The sequence below is a fragment of the Spea bombifrons genome, chromosome 2 (assembly GCF_027358695.1).
Source record: "Spea bombifrons isolate aSpeBom1 chromosome 2, aSpeBom1.2.pri, whole genome shotgun sequence".
In the NCBI taxonomy this organism is placed as follows: Eukaryota; Metazoa; Chordata; class Amphibia; order Anura; family Pelobatidae; genus Spea; species Spea bombifrons.
Window position 1 is genome coordinate 47,923,014 of NC_071088.1, and position 18,582 is coordinate 47,941,595.

General features: G+C 38.7%; 1 protein-coding gene across 1 annotated transcript in view; it reads right to left on the reverse strand.

Moving 5' to 3' along the window:
- Nucleotides 1-17,310, reverse strand: part of ELAPOR1 (endosome-lysosome associated apoptosis and autophagy regulator 1) — a 31,293-nt gene extending 13,983 nt beyond the window's left edge. The window contains exons 1-6 of the mRNA XM_053457825.1: nt 17,122-17,310; nt 4,577-4,697; nt 2,801-2,987; nt 2,534-2,681; nt 1,834-1,914; nt 838-943 (exon numbers count right to left, since the gene is read on the reverse strand). Of these exons, the coding sequence (XP_053313800.1) occupies nt 838-943; nt 1,834-1,914; nt 2,534-2,681; nt 2,801-2,987; nt 4,577-4,697; nt 17,122-17,241 (763 nt within the window). The 5' untranslated portion in view covers nt 17,242-17,310. The remainder of the gene's footprint in view (nt 1-837; nt 944-1,833; nt 1,915-2,533; nt 2,682-2,800; nt 2,988-4,576; nt 4,698-17,121) is intronic.
- Nucleotides 17,311-18,582: the final 1,272 nt, after the last annotated feature.

An 18,582-nucleotide genomic window follows, 5' to 3' on the forward strand; every position in this document is an offset into this window, starting at 1 on the left:
TGTATTGGTGAATTCCGCGAGATGTAAAGAAAAAAAAATATTGGTATATAACTATGCACTCTACCGCATACACAATGATTTTGATATACTAGCGACACCTAGAGGAACACATCGATAGCAGACAGTTAGATAGTAGATAGTTAAAATGAGCTCCCCGCTGGCCACAAATTATTAACTGGTCCCCTTTCTAGATCAAGACTGTTTAGTAAATGTTTCATTTCATGGACGAGTTATGCTGTCAAATCCACCATACATGCAGATTAACAAACCAAAAATCCCCAGCAATGTCCCATATATGATAGTGATGTCATGCCTATATATTATAAAGGGGGAAAAAAATTGTTTTCTTCTTGAGCATTAAATGCAGTGTGGTGTACAGTAGGCCAATATCAAAAAAAACATATTTTGTCTCATTTTTCCCCAGTAAACAAACATTGACACCTCCAGGCGTGGAGCTTGCCAATGTTGTCAGTCATTTATATTTTTGTAAACTGCTCAAACACCACACTGAGCTGATTCTTTTTGGCAGAGCTACTGAAGTCTGTTTCTCCATAATCTTTTATTAGTCAGAGTATCCTGCTGAGCAATTAACAATGAGCCATTGGATTGTTTGCCACAAGACAATATGAAAAGAATCAGGGTGTTTATTATTGGACTGTGATAACAGAGCTAATGCACACACAAATGGCTACTATGTAGCTGCATAAAGACATTATAATATTCAAAAAAACAGGGAAAATGTATTTTTAAACCCATGACAGTAATAAGAAAAAAACCATAGTAGCTTCCCTTTAAATACTGCACATTATGGCAAACATGTCTTGCTATAATACATACCTGTGATTAGTATGTTTCTCAATAGCACTGGTTTAGGAACAATAACGCCTATGTAGAAACCCGTAGTTCTCCAGTAAAGAACATTATTACCTTGAGTAAGCTTCATCTGCAAAGAAAATATATTTTAAATACAATCAAAGTAAACATGTGTGTCTGTCTATTGTGTTATACACAAACAACCAGGGCTGGACTTGGAATGTTGAGGCACTGGCACGTTACATATGTTTTGCTCATTCATCATGCGGCTGGGCACATGCAGCCGGTGGCCGCACACCGTGACACACCGGAGCAGCAGATTGAGTGCATGTAGAGCTCTGTAAGCATTTGCTTGGTGTCCCACTTGGCCAGTCTGGGCAACTGCACAACAATATACAATTAAAAAAATGTTTATATTAAATTTGGGCTGAAACATTGCCAGTTGGGATGACATACAATTAATTATGTCGTCAATGAAGCTGTGATTGAGGGTAGACAGTTTAGTTCTAGAAAATGTTTTGCATCGCTACCACTTTAAATCCCTAGCATCTAACCTGAGTTTAATGCAAAGAATAGTATTAACATTTTATACATACTACCTTCCGTTCCCCTGGAAACATAAAAAATCTTAAATGTATGGCATTTTTTTGGGTTTACTTTATTGTGCTACAATCCCCACCACAAATTTCATGATCCCTGCCTATGTTCCACTGTGCAACTAAACACTTAACAAAAGGCAGCTGTACATCTTTTTTATTCTCATTCATATAACCCATTCAGACACCTTGGATATCACACAGATGCAGACTGAAACATTGTCAAACATTACATCATTACTTTTAAAATGTTTTTTATAGTATTATTTGTATATACCACATGTTTTGCTCCATACAGCATCCTATATATTGTTCCACAAATACAATACTTAGTATATTCTTTTCTCATTGTAATTCCTGTTCTTTCCATTCACATACAACACAATTAAACATGGACACAAATAAAGTAAGTCATGTTACAAACTTCATGAGAGCTCCAGCCTTTCTCTGTGCCTCTCATCCATCTGGATTCTTCTTCGCTTGGTTGGCACTGATCATTATGAACCTGCAGATATTAGTAGACGTGTTAGTTTTAAAAATGTATGTACTGTCGTCTCACCATGTAAACGGGATCTGTCAGTTGAAAAGTTTTCCACCATTTTTCTTTTTTATACAGTACATTGAAGGTTTGACACCAGGGTGGATTTGATTTAAATCAGGTCTATTTAAATCACTAGTCAGTAACCCTCAAATTAAATCATGCTTTTTAAATGTAAATATACATTTACTGAGTACTCTACTCCTCAATGTTCCTCAACAAATCTGGAGGAACATTGGTTACAGTTCACTAAACTGGAAGTGTTCATGTGAGTTGCGGTGAGTAAGACTACGATGAGCCTACTACTCTGCAAGAAGAGTAGTTTAGGCTATGCATAACATTCAGTTAAATTGGTTAGACATTGTTAAAAGAACTCTAATAAATGTCACTAAGTATCATGTAGGGCAAACTCAGTCCTACCTGCAGGACAAACTCAGTGATGCTTCACCTCACACACACACTACAGTTTAGTAAATAAACCCCTATGAGTTCCGTACAATATGCTGGCCGTTACGAGAGAGTATATCATTGTTAGAAATATGAGGCCCTGGAGCAGGCTTTGCATAATCCTTAACAGAATACTTACAAAGAACTCAAACCCAATGTTGGGGTCGGGGTATAAATAATCAAATCTAACTACTCCCTCTTTCTTCAAGTTGATAGAGTACATTAGGGTGGCTGAACATTCATCCGTGTTTGATGCCACATACTCGCCAGAGGGTTTCCATTGTGACCTTAACAGGAAGCAAAGGTAAATGTAAAGATGTAAAGTAGATACATAATTGTACTAGACATATAGCCACAAAAAAGAAAGCAAAGAGGTGGGCAAGCTTAATAGTATAGCATTACTCACAAGCTGCAGTTGCCCATCACTCCCTCCTCTTCCCCAAATGGTTTGTTGGAAACGCTAGTGAAGCCATCGGGAATTTTGGTCCAATCGTCAAAACGCACACCAGTCCCTAAAGAGTAAGTTCCCTCTAAACAGGGGGTGCATTTCTGCTCAGTCATGTCAAGGTACTCCCCTGCACTACAGGAGAAGGCTATGGAAGAAAGAATCATGCTTTTGTCATATCAGGACTGATTAAGAACAGTTTTGCTTTTTTTATCTTTTGAAGTCTGTTATTTGCCTGTAATTAGCTATTTGTAACATGGCTTGGTCAGCTAAAACAAAACCTGATAGTAATCATTAGAACATAACAAACTGCCTATATGTTGCGATAATGCTTGTGATCACACTATACATTAGTGTATCCTGGTTTAAGTCACCAAGGCAATGGGTGGCAGATCAGTTGGGTGATCTTTATACCCCTCAACTCTTGAGGAATAAGCCCCACAGAGGAGGAGGTCCTGAGTGACGTAGAAGGTCATATGAGTGAGGATGCACCCTGTATAATCCCTAGAGCAACAACTCCGTAGATATAGAAAGCACACTACATGGCTTTTTTATGGTTATTGTAATGAAAAGGTCAAGCTTTTGATATGTGTGGCAACAAGCTTTTATAACCTAGGAGCTAGAGCGCTGCTACTGTCCAGTGCCCATCAGCCATCTAGCAATTGGCACTGGGAAGATGCTACATTCTGGAAAGAAATCATCTATCTGCCTCACTTTTCAGATCTTCAGGCCACTGACTTCACAACATTCTTTACAGTCAGATCACCCTCGCCAAAGCATTCACTTACTTTCTGTCTCACCCCCCCATCCCCTTAATACATCATAAGATCAGATGAGCAGGGTCACTTTCAGTTTAATTATATTTTTAATTTGTATACTCCTTATAAACAAAATTTCATAATATTAATAAAGGGAAGGCTACATGATGGGATACTTGATATTTTAAGATGTAACAGCAAATGCAAGTATAAGCCATTTATCATAAGTTGCTTAGAAGGAACAATGTAATTACTACATTGAATATGTCCATGTTTGAGTGACTGGGCCACATTAAATATAAAATACTAAAGTGTGGTTGTCATGCATTCTAATAAACCTCAAATAGTACAATGCAATAATTTATTGAAAGAGAGGTCTTAAAGGGGTAAAGATAGAAAATGCAATAAAAAAACCCAATCACCAGATTGCTTAAAATAATCAACAAATAAAAATACTCAAATGGGTACTAGTTCCACAAAATCTTGTGTCATATTAACATACTTTACAAATCCCAACACATTTTATATAGTATACCACCTTGGTGATTTGAAGAAGAAAAAAAAACTCACCAGGGGGGGGGGTGTTTGACTTTGGTGCAACTAGGGGCATATTAAGGCCTAGACATTTAAGTGGCACAACTAATATCTCATATGGATGGCTGGATGAATAAATAAATATAGAATGATAGAATAATAAACATTTTAGAAGCCAGGTGCTTCCATGAAGATAGCATACAGTATATAAATAAGGTGCCAGTATTTAAAAACTGGACCTGGCTACTGGACTCCAGGGATTTGTCGAGCTCTCCTTATATGTGTCACTAATCACTGACAAATTTTAGAACCACTTACAGCTTCTCCATCTCCTGCTCTCATTCTGATCACATTGGAAAAAAAATGTACCTTTACAAACAGTAGAATAACACTAACACCTTTACATCCCCCCACCAACTTGCCCATGATTTTGACAAATACTTACAGCACTCTGTTCCTTTTATGGGGTCAGGAAGTCCGGTACAGAGTCCAGGAGAACGAGGTACTGCCACTCGCCATCTTGAGCCTGTGCTGTCGCACTCTGTGTACTCATAATGGTACTCTGACTGCAGGTGAAAAAAGTGACAATGTGACTCAAAGAGTTGGAGATTTATTTGATTACATTATACATAGACAGTTTCGCAATCCCATACCATAATAGCATCTACTTGCCCCCCAAACAGGGTAAATGCAGTAGTAAATGTAGCTGGAAATCTTCCATTCCAAGTACCAAAAATGAGTTATAAGCCAAGTTCAAATAGAATACTTTTAAATGCAAAAATGAGACTTTGTTACTATGGTAACAAGAAAGCAAATCATGAACTACAAGTATTCTAGCTGTGAGGACAGAGGCATGTGATGAGCTCAACAACTCCAATTAGAAAACAACAACTATGATGCATCAGCATACAATGATTGATTTAATCTAATAAAAACCGAGAAGTCATTGTCAGCAAAAGTCAGTATTGCAAGAGCCTATGACACAAGGCAGGTCACCATATTGTGCAATAGGATACCACCCAGTAAGCTCCAGCAACCCTGCCTGCAAGCTTGGGAAGATCTACCGTAGCCCGCCCCAAAGTATTGCGCCATGTAGAGGAGCAAGATGTATCAATGGTGCAGAATTCTGTATTTGCGATGTCTGTTGTCAATGTCTAAGTGCCACGATGTAATGTCATAACCTAACAATCAGCACCCAGCAAACAGATAGCGTCACATAGAGCCTCGGGGACACTGGAATCCTTCAGCTACTCAAACCTCTAGGAAATGTGCATGGGAGGATGGGGAGAAATGGAGAAAGGCAGTAGGTTTAAAATAGAGAGAAATGGCGATACATACATTAATTTATGTGTATTGTATTTGTCACCATTAGGAATAAGGATATGCATTTATTAGAGACTCTTTTAGATTAATATTGTTAAGTATACAAATGAATGAGACTCACAGTTTACACATATAAGTGTAACATGGCAGATGTCGAGACAAGCATGATATGGATCTGGCAGCAGAAAAAGAATACACACACACTTGACACCATCTGAACCAAAGAAGTTTATCCTGGTCTCATCGGACCTCAGGATATGGTTCCAGTAATCCAGGTCCTTAGTCTGCTTGTCTTCAGCAAACTGTTTGCGGGCTTTCTTGTGCATCATCTTTAGAAGAGGCTTCCTTCTGGGACCACAGCCATGCAGACCAATTTGTGTATGCAGTGTGCGGCGTATGGTCTGAGCACTGACAGGCTGACCCCCCACCCCTTCAACCTCTGCAGCAATGCTGGCAGCGCTCATACGTCTATTTCCCAAAGACAACCTCTGGATATGATGCTGAGCAGGTGCACTCAACTTCTGTGGTCAACCATGGCGAGGCCTGTTCTGAGTGGAACCTGTCCTGTTAAACTGCTGTATGGTCTTGCCCACCGTGCTGCAGCTCATTTTCAGGGTCTTGGCAATCTTCTTATAGCCTAGACCATCTTTATGTAGAGCAACAATTCTTTTCTTCAGATCCTCAGAGAGTTCTTTGCTATGAGATGCCACGTTGAACTTCCAGTGACCAGTATAAGAGAGTGTGGGAGCCAAATTTAACCCCTTAAGGACCAGGCTGTGTTTTACCTTTTGTACCATTGGGATCGAGGCTGTTTTAACACTTTTGCGGTGTTCGTGTTTAGATGTAATTTTCTCTTCACTCATTTAGTGAACCCACACAAATTATATGTTGTTTTTTTCAGGACAAGAAGGGCTTTCTTCAGATACCATTGTTTTAATCATATTATCTAATTTCCCATAAAAAAAATAATAAAATATGATGAAAAATGTAAAAAAAAACCCACATTTTCTGACTTTTACCCCAAAAATCTTTTACTCATCCAAAAAAGCTAATGAAAAAACCTACTAAATATATTCTACTATTTGTCCTGAGTTTAGAAATACCCAATGTTTTTATGTTTTTTTGCTTTTTTCTGCACGTTATGGAGCATTAAGTACAAGTAGCGTTTTGCTATTTCAAAACCATTTTTTCCAAATCTGGTAATTCTTCCCCCCATGTGCCATTCCGGGTATCTTTGAAGCCGGCCAATGCAATTTACCCCATCAAGTCATATATTTTTGAAAACTAGACACCCCAAGGTATTTCAAATGCTAGAATTTTAACTCTTTCCATGCACTAATTCTACCACCAGTCTTTGTCAAACTTTGTGGTAGTAATTTATTTTGTGTTTTTTATCGCTAAATTGCTCTTCAGGTATGGATTTACAGCTCCTGGTATACATCACTTACAAACAACAACCCACTATGTGTTCAGCAACATCTCCTTGGGTATTTGAAATGCTTTTATTTCAATTTTTCCATGTCAGGATTTTTGGGAAGATACAGCGCTAATTTTAGCACTTGCTCATAATAATAAACTTTTTATTTTATTTTATTTATTTTACTCTTTTTGGATTTTTTTTTTTTACATTTTGCTGGAACTGGATAGTTCCTCTAAAGCATAATAATTTTTAAATGTTACCATGTTTTTTTTAAGCTTTTTTCCCTTTTTTTTTTAAATTTCTTTTTTTAAATATTTTACTAATCACATAGTGATTAGAAAGCTGGGCTCCATTGACTTGTATGGTTGAATGCAGTACCTGTATTCAACCTGCAAGTGGAGCCAAAGTTCTCTAGAGGGTCTGGAGACCGTCTAGCTAACTTTTTCAACTTTATTATTCTTTTTCCCGGGCCGCCGCCATCTTGGGGTAAGTATTTGGTGTCGCTGGATGCCTCCTGATCGAGGCATTCCAGCGACATCATTGAAGTTTAAGAGGTGATCGTTGATCGCCTCCTAAACGCCTTTAAAACGGGCGTCCGCCACCATACAATGTATGGCGGATGTTGACGCCCAGGGGAGGGGCCAGACATGGCCCATCATGCCGATCTCGGTGTTGCTGAATGCCTCAGCTTCGAGGAATTACAGCAACACCGTTTAAGCTTAGAAAGTGATCGTTGATCACTTTCTAAGCTTGTTTAAGTCTCATGACGTGTCGGGCACGTCATAGGTCGTTAAGTGACCGTTTTGCATGACGTGCCTGACCCGGCAATGGACGTTAAGGGTTTAACACACCTGCTCCCCATTCACACCTGACACCTTGTAACACTAACGAGTCACATGACACCGGGGAGGGAAAATGGCTAATTGGGCCCATTTTGGACATTTCCACTTAGGGGTGTACTCACTTTTGTTGCCAAGGTTTAGACATGAATGGCTGTGTGTTGAGTTATTTTGAGGGGACAGCAGATTTACACTGGTATAAAGGCTGTACACTCACTACTTTACATTGTAGCAGAGTGTAATTTCTTCAGTGTTGTCACATGAAAAGATATAATAAAATATTTACAAAAATTTGAGGGTGTACTCCCTTTTGTGAGATACTGTATATATATATATATATATATATATATATCATATGGATTTTACCCTGGGAAAGCACAACCACTGGGAGTGGTGCTTAAGGGGAGTTGGTGTGTTGTGTAATTAGGGTCCCTGCCGTCATGTATCCAGAAGAGCAGGGTGGGCCAGTTTTCCATCTCACTTTCTGGGAACACACAATGTTTTTTATTATGCTGAGCCCTGAGGAGCTACAGGTAATTAGGTTCAACTGGTGCCCGTTTATATGCAGCTATATAGTTCAACAGGCCACTAGGTATACAAGTCATTAAGGTTTGGAGACTGACATTTTGCAAATCGAACCTTCGGCTCCATCCACATATTTTCTATGGGATTAAGGTCTGGAGACTGGCTAGGCCACTCCAGGACCTTAATGTAATTCTTCTTCTCCTCTGAATCATTCAGATGTTTATTGGCAAACATCAGATGGGCCTGTTTCTTGAGGAGGGGGGCCTTGCGGGTGCTGCAGGATTTTAGTCCTTCACGGCATAGTGTGTTACCAATTGTTTTCTTGGTGCCTATGGTCTCAGCTGCCTTGAGACTATTGACAAGACCCTCCCGTGTAGTTCTGGGCTGATTCCTCACCGTTCTCATGATCATTGAAACTCCACGAGGTGAGATCTTGCATGGAGCCCCAGACCGAGGGAGATTGAGAGTTATTTTGTGTTTCTTCCATTTGCGATTAATTGCGCCAACTGTTGTCACCTTCTCACCAAGCTGCTTGGTGATGGTCTTGTAGCCAATTCCAGCCTTGTGTAGGTCATCCTTGGACAGCTATTTGGTCTTGGCTATGATTGATTGATTGCTTCTGTGGACAGCTGTCTTTTATACAGGTAACAAGCTGAGATTAGGAGCACTCCCTTTAAGAGAGTGCTCCTAATCTCAGCTCGTTACCTGTATAAAAGACACCTGGTTGATAGGGGATCAAATACTTATTTCACTGAGTAAAATGCAAATCAGTTTATAATTTATAACCCCAGAGGTGCCATTATTTTGGTGGTTGGTTTATGATCATCTCTGGGATTGCAGGCAATACAACAAAAGTTATAAAATGCTAGCAGGGCGAGGCACAAGAAGAAGGGATAGTGAGGTGGTCAAACCTCAGCCAGCGTATTTGTATAGTTGTAGGGAGCCCATCTCCAGAAGGATATAGATATTGTGGAGAAGCTTTAGAGAAGAGCTACTAAAATGATCACTGTCTTGCAGGATAAAAAATCATCAGAAAAACTAAAGGATCTCAGAGTGTAGAAAGAGAGAGAAGGGGTGTGAATGAAACATTTAAATACACAGAGATATACGATGTATACGGTCTACAACTAGAGGTTCTGAGACTTATAAATGTATAAATAAATAAGGGGTGGTAAATAAGTGGAAAAGTGCCAGCAAAAGTAGTAGACCCAGTAGCGTACCTAGCGGGGGGCGGGGGGCGGTCCGCACCGGGTGCCGCTCATCAGCCAACTTGCCGGCACCCGGCACCCCTCCAGAGACGGACAGTAATATCCACCGCTGGTGTAGCAGGCTCACAAGGGAGCGGTATCGGAGGTCTTTAACAGACTTCCGGCTCCCTTGAGTGATTTTAAGCAGGTTCAAGGATCAAAGACCTCCGATACCGCTCCCTTGCAATCCGCGCGGCAACTGCTGCTGTGCGCCAGGGTTTGTTGCCTACACCCCCGTCTGTGCCCTCTGACCCGGAAGAAGACAGAAGAACTGGTGAAGAGGAGCAAAAGGAGCTGACTGCTGTAAGGAGAAAAGAGGAAAGGCAGGAAAGCATTCAGTTTCAGTGAGAGTGACAGTGAGAGTGGATTGGTATGTGTGGATTGGTATGTGTGGATTGGTAAGTGTGGATTGGTATGTGTGGATTGGTAAATCTGTGAGAGTGATGGGTGTTGTGCTGTACCATTTCCAATGTCTTTTTCATTATATAATTATGCTCTAAAGTAAATCATAACTCCCATCACTCTATACTGTTCCATACAGTGGCAGAGCTGGGAGACAGAGGCCTTGCACCCCCACTGCAGGACTCCTAAAAGGTAAGTGAACTTCAAAGGGGGGAGAGGGTAGATAGTTAGGAGGGGGTAGATAGGGGGGATAGGGGGTAGATAGGCAGAAGGGAGTGAGAAGGGATATATAGGGCAGAAGGGAGTGAGAAGGGGTAGATAGGCCAGAAGGGAGTGAGAAGGGGGTAGATAGGGCAGAAGGGAGTGAGAAGGGGTATATAGGACAGAAGGGAGTGAGAAAGGGGAAAGGTAGATAGTGAGAAAGAGGGTAGTAAGTATATTGGAATAAATAAACAGTGAGAATGAGTGAGAGAATAAATGAATGTGTGGATGCATTGTAAGAATGGGGGAAATAATTAATGAGTTTGTGAGAATGCTTTAATGGACAGTGAGAATGAGTGAGAGAATGAATGAATGTGTGGAAAATATGTGTGAATGAGTGAGAGAATAAATGATTGTGTGAATTAATTATGTGAATGAAAGTGTGAATTAGTGAGTGACTGTAAAAGTGTTTGTGTGTATGATAGATGTATAATTGATTTGTGGAAAGGCAAAGAGGGCACAAGCAGGATGTTTGAGCCTTGGGGACCAAGATAACACAGGCAGGGTGCTTATGGGACAAAGATGGCACAGGCCGGGCTGTTTGGGGACAAAGTTGACTCATGCTAAGCTGTTTGGGGACAAAGATGGCAGGTCCTATGTGTGTAATCTGGGTGCTGGTCAGGTTCTATGTGGGCAGTGTGGACGCCAGGACTGGCTTTGGGTTGTGCAACCTATCATCTATGCCTGTAGTTTTATCTCTACCTTTATTGCTGAGTTTTTATATGATTTCCAGTTGATCTATACCTGCAATGCTATGTTTCCATACATTATTATTGTATACTTGCAAATACGGGATTTGTATGTCTGATTCTATGCCTCCAGTGCTGAGTTCACATGTGAACAATAATAATAACAATATTAATATAAATATGATTGCTGCCAGCAATCACACTCCTATCATGCCCAGGCAACCAGTACATGCTAGAACCTGGACATGATAGGCGTGTGATTGCTGTTAGCAATCATACTCCTATCATGCCAAGTCTGTTAGTACATGCTGGAATCTGGGTATGCCTGGGCATGATAGGGGTGTGATTGCTGTTAACAATCATATATACATATATATATATATATATATATATATATATATATATATATATATATATATATATATATAAATATATATTAATATTGTTTTTTTATTTTTTTTTGTCCTATTTTGGTGTGTTACTTACTTTAAATAAAAGTGTTAGATTTTTTTTATGGTGGGGGGGTCATATTGGGTTTCGGCGAGGTAAATGTTGTATTTTCAGTTTCAGTCCAGAATTCGTTTTGGTGCATCCCTACTACTAAGCTAGACAATGAAGTGGTAGGCCTACACCACATCAATGTTTCGCTTAGTATATAGTGATAGGAGTTATGCTGCACTATTGTCAATGTCTGGCTCAATGTATAGTGATGGGGATTATGCTGTACCACCGTCAATGTGTGCCTCAGTATATAGTGATAGGTGTTATGCTGTACCACCCTCATTGTCTGCCTCACTATATAGTGGTAGGTGTTATGCTGTACAACCGTCAATGTCTGCCTCAGTATATAGTGATAGGTGTTATGCTGTACCACCGTCAATGTCTGCTTCAGTATATAATGATAACAGTAATGCTGTACCACCTTAAGTGTCTGTGCCAGTATATAACGATAGAAGCTATGCAGTTTTAAAGTGTGTGTGTTGGGTTGGGTTTGAGGTTTTGACAGGAGAAGAAAATGGGCAGAATAACTGGCCTGAATGGTTTTTGGTTGCCATAACATTTTATGTTTCTATGGACTGGTGATCACGAGGTGGCCCTGGCACTTTAAGTCCAGTGGCCGCATGATGGTGTGCACCTGCACACTATGTTTTTATGATTGTGTGGCATGCAGCCAGGTATATCCAGCTCGAGTTAGTATGGGGTGCAGTTGGCCAGCAGCCCACTGGGCATTTGCCTGGTGTGCCAGATGTCCAGTCAAGGCCCGTATGTGGGCTTGTTTGCAGTAAGTGTGCTTGATTAATAGCAGATGACAAACACATTGAACCATGTAATATGCTGAACCGAAGATCAACAGTAAAGCTATCAGGTAATACATGGCAGATGTCATGAAGTGAAACCTTTAGTAAAAAAAAAAACAGTGTTGAGATATGGGAGTTGTCCAAAAATGGCAAAGGCTAAAATATAATTTTTAGTTTACAAATAAGTACGCTATGACCACATCGTTTCATAGCCACTATTCTCTGATTTTAAAACTTCTCTATAAGCACACCATAAAACTGACAGAACTGCTTATATACGATTCCTCACATTATTGCTATTCCTGACTTTTTTTTTTTAATGTCATCATGTGGAGTGATCAGTTCTCAATTGCAAAGGGAACTTTTAGTACTGAATTCACTAACACTGTTATTTTATATCCTTCAGAACTTTTCCTGGCGCATGTACTTAATAGATAGATTTCATCGGTTGCTATGGTGATATGACCACTGTTTAAGCTTTATAAAATAAGTGTTCTTGTTAACCTTTACCACCACACAGTAAGGAGGTCTTTCCTCTAACCAGCCATCAGGTACATCCAGTAGGCCAGTGCCTAACATTTTTTACTAATATGAAACGTATTTTGTCATTATTCAGGCCACCTTTTCGTCCATTTTGTTCAAAATGTATGTTTGTTTCTTATTATTTCAATATATTAGTTGTAGATAAAATGTACTCTATCCCTGATTAGTGAAGTCCCTATTAACAGTGAATTAGACTAGGTTGTAACACAAGGGCAATATTTCAATAATTAATGCCCCAGGTCTGTCCGTTTGTTCATTGAAAGGTATACCCCATATGATAGCTGAGAGGTCCCTTTGGTGGTACCCTCTTTGCTAACTCATGGAGCGATTCTGCAGAAAAAACTATTACATAGTTACATAGGCTGAAAAAAGACATGCGGCCATCAAGTTCAGCCTTTCCCATATCTGATTGTTCAATTTTCTCTTCTCAATATATATTTAAAATCCAGAAATATTTATATTTGTTTCTGTGCTATGCATCTCAAAAGTTTTATGTGTTTTAAAGCCCATGTGTTTCTTTGTTTACTTTGGCAGCGAACACTCAGTAAAGCAAATATAAGAAAGAGCCGGATCCAGGATACTAAGTAGAGCCGGAGGCAGCAACAGAACAGCCATCCTCTCAAACTTGATGTGTTTTCAACAAAGATATAACTATTATTTGAATTTGTAAAGTATAAACAGTAGATTCTACATACATACAGTATCGTGTCTGGTGAAATCACTCTCCGGGCCATGTAATGATTATCATTCTATTACCCTTAGTAGTAGGTCCTCTACAGCATGTTTGCTATCTACTCCAAGATAAAAAGACAACTAAATAAATCTTAAATCTATACTTTATAGTACATGCTAAGTATCCCTACAAAAAAAAACATTAATCCTTTCAATAGGGCAGGTAGTGGTTTCTAAAATTCAGTCCAGAAGAGTCAAACTGAAAGGTTTTAACATATTTTATTGCCAATAGTAGATTGAATTCTGCAACAAAAATTGGTAAAAAAAAAAAAAAAAAGGTAAAATATGATGTGTTTGCCTAAAATAAATGACAACTAATTAAAAGCAATAATGTATGACTTACACACTAATGTTATTTTCCTATGAAATAATATCTAGCATGACAAAATATATTTTAACTCTATTTGTAGTTTTGTCCGATTGATGTTTCGCTTTGGTTTCGGTTTGGATAATATTTACCGGTAATTGGTGTGTTTGGTTCTTTTAGGAAATTTCACCTTCAGAGTATTGATTTCACTTTATCCTTCACCAAACATAAAACAAAAAATGTTGATTCTGCAGAGAGATATCAACCACCTGCTTCATTTAATCTTGTAAATTCCAATCTAAAAGTTGCAAACTACACCTTTTTGTGGCATGTTTTGGTAACTTTTTTAGGCACAGGGATGTTTTTAAATTGATATTTCTAGTGGGGGCACAAAGATGTCTGGGCACATATTTTTTAAAAATACTTATTGGGTCTTCATAGACTTCAGAGATCTCTCTTGTAACAAAACAGTACACCCTATGATGTCAACATCATTGGGTCTTATATACTTTATAATATATATATATATATATATATATATAGTTCAGTTGTCTTAACAAGTAAAGCAATTGCTTCATTTGACTCCCTGTATGACAACGTTATTCATAAAATTGGTTAAGTGTCAATGTGGGACTTCGACCCCAGTATGTCTAGAGCTCTTCTACAGGCTTAGGGTCCTTACACAGAAAGGAACCAACTCTCCTTCATTTCATCTTATAAATATGGATGTATGTATATATAAAGTATTAATAGTACTAATCAAGGGTTAATTGAAGGAACATATGTGAAGTGTCATCTTACAAGGAGCTTCCAAGGCAGGAGGAAACAGATGGTGACAGCACGAGGCAGGTGGACAGAAGGGGAGGGTGAGACCTATGTCATTAAGTAAACTGCTATCTGCCTAATTTGTTCAACAGAGTTTCATGTTATGTGTACCTTTTTGTGACAGGTGCAGTTCAAGGCTCACCTCACAGAACAACGAACAAGATGTGTATTTATAAACTGATATCATAAATGTTAAAGTTTTTACAGTTTGTGCTAGATTTAACACAGTACACCATGTCTTTGATAGGGTAGGCCATAATGCAAGAATTATTATGCCATACATTAAAAAAGAGCTATCTCCATGTTATACTGTACATTGGTAGAAACTACAGAGAACACAATCTCATTAGAACAATTTCCCTAAATACTTTTGCCCTCTTCTTGATTTAAAATTAAATGTAAATCTTAACCCTTGTCAAAGGTTATTTATTAAGAAAATATTTTACGATGAAAAAATACTTTGATATTCATTTGTAGGCACAACTTGCACATACACACTTGATTTGTCTATGTAACAACCATCCTTATGAGTAGACTAAAACGCAGACAGATCTAGAGACACAGTACTAACTTGGGGCTAACTTCTGATAGATACCATTTTCACCGAGTTGTATCTCCATTAAGATGAAGATGGAATTAACTGGGTCAATTTGTCCAAGTGGGAAACTCATGGCAAATGCTACATCTTCGAACGTTTCCACCAAATTAAACTATACTCGAGGTTTAGTGAATAGACCTGTATATCAGGGTTTAAGTTACATTCAAGTCTTGGCACAATGATATTTCACAATAACACTTAACAGACTGAAGTCCGGGAACTAATGCTGGATTTCAAGTCTCAACAGCAACTTTGTCGTATTACTGTGTATAACAATGTTAATAACCTATATCAATGCTACTTTAGTGATAGAACAAATGCTTAATATAAAAAGTATTTATTTTGTGAAATGCTGTGTAACTTTATATATGATAGTGTTTGAGAAAAGACAACATTTTGTTTCAATCATGTCAAAATACAGGATAGTCTGCCTACGTTGCAAACACATGGTCGCACACGGTCTCACATGGTTCGTAACAGCCTCTAATAACCATAGTTATGAGGCGTGTGAGAAACAATTCTTGTTTTCCTGTGCTAAAAAAACACAAGCAGTACACACTAGCTGTTACTTCCAAGACAAGAAAATGTACCCAAATGTTGCTGCAGCTATTAATGGGTGATTTGGGTGCAAAAATGTTTAAGAGCAGTGAAAAAAAGCTATGGTGAAATCCATCCACCTTTTATCAAATCACTCAAAGGTATTAGATTACATTCGCTCTGCATGTTATATTCCAGCATTCGAGAATGTGTATAAAGTTAAAAAACTAAAATATTAGTTTTTTGTTCATTTTAGTTAATTGACACAAATGAATACAGTGGAAAAATTTTGGAGAAAAAGGGGAACGCACAACCTAAAAAGCATACACATTCAGATTCCCAGGTTGCTGCTAAAATAATATTGAACAATAAGCGCACAAAAAAAAAGCAAGAATTCAACGCATACCCAACAAAAAACACAAATATTGGGAATTCTGTCACACTATACAGCCATACATTGCTTAGCCCACCATTACGTACAAGTACCCCAAGTCTGGCGAGTCCTATATCATTTTTCATAGCTATATTGCATACCAATGAGCCGAATGATTGCGTTTCAATCCAAAGAGACTCTCATGCCCTTTCCTGCAAGTCTCTTCGGGTTAAAATGCAGTGTAGCTCCATGGCAAAATTACATAGGACTTGTCAAACTTTGACGTAGTGCCAAGCTAAGCAATATATGGCCATATAGTGTGACGCAATCCCCAATGTTTATTTTTTTAATGGTATTCACTAGGTATGCGCTGAATTCTTGCTTTGTCTTGTGACACAAATTAGTCTCTGTATATATGTATAGCCTAAAACAACTGTGATAACCTTTTAAGTCACTAACTTATGGTAAGATCTAGGGTCATAAATGCATTTGGAGGGTCTTTCCTCATACATGATGGCAAACCGAGGAGGATATCGTCTCAGTTTATCTATGAATAAAATAATTAAATTCAGTAAAAGAACAAGTGTTATTATGATATTTGATCATAATAATAATTCCGTTACAACTTCTTTATATGATTTCATCCACTTAATATTACAATTGCTTAAATGCGAAAGGTGCATATCCACAGACTGGAGAGGACAAGACATGCTGCCATGTGACTTGCAACAGCTGTCAAGAAACCAAGAGATAATGGAAAATTTCAAGGACTAGTGTAACTAAAAACTGTATGTCAAACATCGAAAAAGCCGGAATATTCACCTAATACCATTTGAATGCAATCCTTTGATGAATTTTAGGGAATCTGAAACAAGCATATGGTCAAGTATTCCTTTTAAAGGAAACACATAGGAACAAAGGACTCACTCCTTAAATAAAAGGAGGATACAAATAATAAACTGCCGCTAATTCATCAAAGAACTGATTAATCCAAACTGCCATAGTTAACATGAAAATTAGACAGTTAGATAAACTTCCCTGTGTTTCTTTTTGACAATGCAAATTTCTTACCTCCCTGCAAGCATGCAACAGCTGTCCCTGAAGATGGATAGGGTTCAGTACTATAACCATGCAGAGGATCAAATGCAATGGAGCTTGCCAAGATGCCAGGAAGGAAACTGTCTCAGGCATGATGTACCTGCCTCACCGACAGAAAGAAAGAAAGAGATGTCAAATTCAGCGCCGAACAGGTGCTTTCAGCTACCAGCAGTTATCAGGACTAAGAAAGCATTGGGGATTCAGGAACACCTCTTACTCCGCCCCAAGAGCCCTGCCCTGTCGCTAGGTGCAGCGTTAGCCATTAACACATTCAGCTCCTTGGGACCTACTTTCAGAACAAGAGTAACATGGTTATGCTAACATACTAAAAACACAAAAGTCACGTCACTTTGAAATGTCCTTGTTCTCCATTAAAACAGTGACCCTGAACTTTTGTACAGTAATATATATATATATATATATATATATATATATACACACACACATATGCCTGATGTTACCTGTGTATGACTTGGTGCTCAACAGCAATAACATCCTAACCTGACCAGACTCTCAACTGACCAGGTCATAGTACCAGGTGACCCAGGCAGCTGCCCGGGTCACCTGAATCAGAGGCTGAGGAGTATTCTATTTAGAAGAGGTCTCAGATGGCGACAGCCTTCAATAAGGGTGGATGTCTGCTGCACAGTAGCTCTGAACGGGCTACTTAGGGACTTGAGTGTCAACGGAGTTCTGATTTTACATGAGTTGGGATCATTTTCTTAGATTTTTGGGGGTTTGATTTGTGCTGTTCAGTTGGGTTATAATTAAGTGGACATACGGCTTTTTTATTATTTTTATCCATACCTTTTGTAACTGTTTATATAAAATAAATGTGTTTTTTGGCAAGTCTGTCAAAATTGTAAATTTCAGAGACGAATCGGTCTATTTTTGGACTTTGTAAAGTTGGATAGAAAGGCTGTATATTTGATACAAATTTGTAGGTAGGTTTCCAGCATTACATTACATTTATTTATATAGCACCAGCAGATTCCATATCGCTTTACAATCAGAGTCGGTCGGACAAAATTTTAAATCACAAACAATAAACTGGTACAAAAGGAGAAGAGGGCCCTGCTCTTGTGAACTTACAATCTAGTCAGTTGAGGGAACGTGAAACAGTGGTGAAACAAGATGTGCTCCAGAGCCCAGCCTCCTTGAAATCAATGGGAACTAAACATGTGAAGGACCAGGGTTTTTTTTAGATTCTGGCCATTTGTATTGTTTTAAAAATAAAAAAAGGATACTTCAGTATCACCTTCTGCATGTTTGGCAAGAATCAAAAACAGTAACTTATGTTATTAGTAGTACTATTAGGCAGAACCATAGATGGAGCTCTTTGCACCCAGGGCACTGTTGGAGGTCCTGTCCCATGGTGACATCACATCCGCATCCGGAGGCAGAAGGGACCATAAGGGTATGCAGGGGCATTTC